Here is a 5,127-nt window from a genome sequence, read left to right on the forward strand (position 1 = left end):
CAGCATGCCTAAGAAGACAAGGCGCTGAATCAGGACAAGGCAAGACTTTGTTCTGTTGACCAGGCACCCAAAACGGGACAGGGAGTCGAGGACAATGGTCAGACTCTCCTGGGCCTGAGAAAAAAACAGAGCCTTGATGAGAATGTCTTTGGCTACGTTCACATTTGCGGTGTGCGGCGCAGAGTCGGCGACGCAACGCACAACGCATGCAAAACGCATGCACAACGCAGCGTTTTGTGACGCATGCGTTCATTTTTTGCATGATTTTTGGCGCAGAAAAAACTGCATCATGCAGCGTCCTCTGCGCCCTGACAGTTGCACCAAAATGACGCATGCGTCACAAAACGCAAGACAACGCATGTCCATGCGCCCCCCCCATGTTAAATATAGGGGCGCATGACGCATGCGTCGCCACGGCTGCGCCCGACGCTGCGCCGCACAACGCTAATGTGAACGTAGCCTTTAGAGGTACGGAATGAGCACTAGGCCCCTGAACCTCAAACTGGCCATCAATGTCGCCATGATCTTTGTGAAGACCCTGGGAACGGTCGCGAGACCGAACGGCAGAGCGACAAACTGGAAATGATTCTTCTGCACCACGAAACGCAGGAACCTCTGGAGTCCTGGGAAAATCAGAAACATGGAGATAGTCTTGATATCTATGGAGCACAGGAATTCCTGCGGTTCCATGGAAGCGAATACTGAGCGGAAGGACTTCATCCTGAAATGCCGCAGGCTGACCCTTCTGTTCACTGACTTCAGATCTAGGATGGGCTGAACCACACCGCCCTTCTTCGGCACTACAAACAGGTTTGAATAGAAACCTGTGAAGCGTTCACGCTCTGAGACGGAAACGATAACCCCTGAACTAAGTAGAGAGGGATGGATACAAAGAAACCTGGGAACAGAGCAGGATCTTTTGGAGGGCGGGATTTGGAGAAGCGATCCCGGGGCCACGAAGCGACCCCTAACTTGTATCCTGAAGATACCACCTCCTTGACCTAGGTGTTCTCCGCCGAGGCAAGCCCAAACATCCCTGAAAAATAGAAGACGCCCGCCCAACCTGGGAGAAACGCTGGGCTCTTGACACGAGTCGTACCGAGGAAGATCTGCCGGGTCTGGACCTGGTGGACCTACCATGGGAGTTTCGGGAACGCCCAGAAGGGGTGGACTTGAAGGAAGCCCCTTTTTTTTTTGCCTGGCGAGTCTGCAGTCTGTGCTGGCCAGCAAAATCTTCCGTTGCTGCGAAACGGCACAAAAGGACCAAACGGAGGGGAAATGCCTTTTCAGAGGAGGCTGGCAAAGGTTGGGCTGAAGGAGGTAACTCATGCTCCTCCGGAGCATCCTTAATAATTTGATCCAGCATGGATCCAAACAGACGGGCTCCCTGGAAGGGGAGGCTGGAAAGGGACTTCTTTGACAACAAGTCCGCCTGCCAAGCCTTGAGTCAAATATTCTGCTGGATGGCCACCATATTGCTGGACGCCTGAGTTGCACAATACACGGCATCTAGGGAGGCAGATATCAAATATTTCCCTGCATAGGAAATCTGGTCCGCAAGGTCGGCCATTTCCCCCACGTGTGTTCCGGCCAGGATGTCCTTACGAAGCTGTTTGGCCCCTCTAGCTATGGCCCTTCCTTGGATTCAGATCCTAAATCACACAGGCAAAAGATAAAGAATTCATAAAATGACCACCAGATGGCAGTGCTGTCACAGAATACAGAACTACATTTCCCAGAAGTCTGTCCTGCACAACAAACATGTTTGCTTCCTGAAAGGCATCTGTGCTCTATAAGCCATAGGTAAGTGAAGGCCACATGCACACACAGCTGTTTTATCAATCTGGTGGAGCCTTCCTTGTGAATGGAGAGATGGGAAAAGCAGCAGATTGTGCAATGTCCCAGTGACCCTGACCCCCAGAGAGTCAGTGTTAACCCCGCAGACTCTGGATTCTGATGGTCGCTGGCAGCAGAAAATGCAGAATCTGATCATTATATGTTCGTTTTGGAGTTTTGCTTTTATGAGTAGAGTATGCATATTATAAAGGTTGTCCAATGCATTTATTTTTTTTACTTAACTGCATGTATTTTGGGCTAAAAATATTTTTTTCAATAAGTATTTTGCACCGTTTTGATTTGACAGGTTGTTTCCCTGCGTACTCAACTTTGATGTGGTCTGTGGTCCTAGATCAGCTGAGAAGGACTAAAAAAAATCACAGTTAAAAAAGAGTCATAAAGTTTTCTATTAAACTTCAGACCAAGCTCACTGATGGATTCTCAGTCAACTCATTCTGCAGCTTGCGATAGGCAGTGCAGCACAGAGGTTATAAAAAGCAGAAGGTGCCTGAATGTTAGGGCATGTTATCGGATCCCTCAGTGAGCTGGAATTCTGTCTGTCAGATCCCTCAGTGAGCTGGAATTCCGAGTATCGGATCCCTCGGTGAGCTGGAAGTCTGTTGGATCCCTCAGTGAGCTGGAAGTCCATCTGTCGGATCCCTCAGTGAGCTGGAAGTCCTTCTATCGGATCCCTCAGTGAGCTGGAAGTCCGTCTATCAGATCCCTCAGTGGGCTGGAAGTCCGTCTATCAGATCCCTCAGTGAGCTGGAAGTCCGTCTGTCGGATCCCTCAGTGAGCTGGAAGTCCGTCTATCAGATCCCTCAGTGAGCTGGAAGTCCTTCTGTTGGATCCCTCAGTGAGCTGGAAGTCCGTCTGTCGGATCCCTCAGTGAGCTGGCAGTCCGTCTATCAGATCCCTCAGTGAGCTGGAAGTCCGTCTGTCGGATCCCTCAGTGAGCTGGAAGTCCGTCTATCAGATCCCTCAGTGAGCTGGAAGTCCTTCTGTTGGATCCCTCAGTGAGCTGGAAGTCCGTCTGTCGGATCCCTCAGTGAGCTGGCAGTCCGTCTATCAGATCCCTCAGTGAGCTGGAAGTCCTTCTGTTGGATCCCTCAGTGAGCTGGAAGTCTGTCTGTCGGATCCCTCAGTGAGCTGGAAGTCCGTCTATCAGATCCCTCAGTGAGCTGGAAGTCCTTCTGTTGGATCCCTCAGTGAGCTGGAAGTCCGTCTGTCGGATCCCTCAGTGAGCTGGAAGTCCGTCTATCAGATCCCTCAGTGAGCTGGAAGTCCGTCTGTCGGATCCCTCAGTGAGCTGGCAGTCCGTCTATTAGATCCCTCAGTGAGCTGGAAGTCCTTCTGTTGGATCCCTCAGTGAGCTGGAAGTCCGTCTGTCGGATCCCTCAGTGAGCTGGAAGTCTGTCTATCAGATCCCTCAGTGAGCTGGAAGTCCTTCTGTTGGATCCCTCAGTGAGCTGGAAGTCCTTCTGTTGGATCCCTCAGTGAGCTGGAAGTCCGTCTATCAGATCCCTCAGTGAGCTGGAAGTCCTTCTGTTGGATCCCTCAGTGAGCTGGAAGTCCGTCTGTCGGATCCCTCAGTGAGCTGGCAGTCCGTCTATCAGATCCCTCAGTGAGCTGGAAGTCCTTCTGTTGGATCCCTCAGTGAGCTGGAAGTCCGTCTTGGGAATTTAGCAGATTTTCAGGGTGATTGATTAGTCCAGGAGGCAGGGAAGAAGATAAGAAAGTCGATCATAATTGGAGAAAAGAATCATATATGATTAAATAAATTAAAGAGTTTCCTATATTCTCTTGTACTTTAGATTTCTGAAGAGTTTGTTGAGACAACAGTGACTATGCACTTCTGCCCCATTTACTGCTTTCTTGTTGTTTTTTCCCCTCGCAGGTTTCCTTTATGTTCACTTTCTTCACTATTCGAACATGAAACTCTTTAGTGTACTTCTAACTCAGAATACAAGAAGTCTCCTCTGTTTTTTCGCTAATGCAAGGAAATTTCCCAGCTGTGAAGTCTTGAACTTCTGCGGTTATTCCACCTACAAGCAGAAAAGAAACATCAAAGATTGTTACCGGATTCTTAATGTCCCCGAAGGATGTTCTGCCGATGAAGTGAGAGATTCATATAAAAGCTTAGCGAAGAAATACCATCCAGATAGCGGTGCCACCACTGCAAGTGCCACCATGTTCATGCAGATAGATGAAGCCTACAGGGACTTATTGACCCACTTGGCCAAAGAGTCTAAAAAACTCCAAACTCTGGAAGACGATGAAGAAAAGGTGTCAGAATATAAAATACCGCAGCATAGACAGTACTTGAGTTATGAAGGTGTAGGTTTCGGTACGCCAAGTCAAAGACAGCGTCAGTATGTGCAATTTCGTGTTGACCGTGCTACTGACCAGGTTCTAGATTTTCGGAAGCAGAAGCTAGAACAACAATATGCTGAAAACTCAATGATAGCCAAAGACATAAAACACAGCAAAAAGGTCAAAATTACTCAAGCCATTGAGCGTCTAGTAGAAGACCTTATCCAGGAGTCTATGGCTAAAGGGGATTTTGATAATCTCAGTGGAAAAGGAAAGCCCCTCAACAAGTTCTCCTCGTGTCCACATACGGACCCCATGACCCATAATCTCAATAGGATATTGATAGATAACGGTTATCAACCTGAGTGGATCCTGTTGCAGAAAGAGATCCGGGATACTATAGATAAACTGAGACAAGATTTGGTGGCTTCTCGGAAAAAACTAGGAGATCCCATGACCTACAGGCAGGAAACCCAGTGGACGGAGATTTGTGGGACGTTCAGAGAAGACATAACCAAACTCAACAAGAGAATCAATGACTTTAATCTGGTTGTTCCTATAATGAGCAGACAGATGGTCCATTTCAGGGCGGAGAAAGAAATATCGCGAGCGGAGCAGGCTTTTCTCACCTTCAAGGAAGAAATGAATGCGTCAAATAACTCTAAAGTTGCCGAAAAGACGGGCAATGATCGGGTCAACCCTACGGAGATCTTTTTAAATTGGATAAACCGGTGGAAGAACTTCAGAAATTAGAAAATAAAGACTAATGAGAAGTTATATAATGAATGGACCTATTATTTCAGGTTATAATTGATACGGGGCTGAGCAGTGATGTAGTTGGGTAGTAATGTTGTCGTACATCAGTGAGGCCATGTGTTTCAATCCAATTTGGGCAAGGTGTAATTTGCTTTTTTCCCCTTTTCTTTGCTTGCTTTCCTTAAAGGCAACCTGTGATGTCTCCAAACGCCATTAACCTGC

At 48.0% G+C, this 5,127-nt stretch overlaps 1 protein-coding gene across 1 annotated transcript; it reads left to right on the plus strand.

The window, feature by feature from the left end:
- Positions 1–1,676: 1,676 nt before the first annotated feature.
- On the plus strand, positions 1,677–4,917 carry DNAJC28 (DnaJ heat shock protein family (Hsp40) member C28). The gene is made up of 2 exons (XM_077299393.1): positions 1,677–1,803; positions 3,734–4,917. The coding sequence occupies exon 2, from the start codon at positions 3,769–3,771 to the stop codon at positions 4,900–4,902; it is 1,134 nt and encodes a 377-aa protein (XP_077155508.1). The 5' UTR covers positions 1,677–1,803; positions 3,734–3,768; the 3' UTR covers positions 4,903–4,917.
- The last annotated feature ends 210 nt before the right edge of the window (positions 4,918–5,127 follow it).

Source organism: Ranitomeya variabilis, chromosome 3 (genome assembly GCF_051348905.1).
Source record: "Ranitomeya variabilis isolate aRanVar5 chromosome 3, aRanVar5.hap1, whole genome shotgun sequence".
Lineage (NCBI taxonomy): Eukaryota > Metazoa > Chordata > Amphibia > Anura > Dendrobatidae > Ranitomeya > Ranitomeya variabilis.

Bases quoted from the DNA above. Each gene is read 5' to 3' on its own strand.
- DNAJC28 (XM_077299393.1), top strand. From the start codon at position 3,769: ATGAAACTCTTTAGTGTACTTCTAACTCAGAATACAAGAAGTCTCCTC.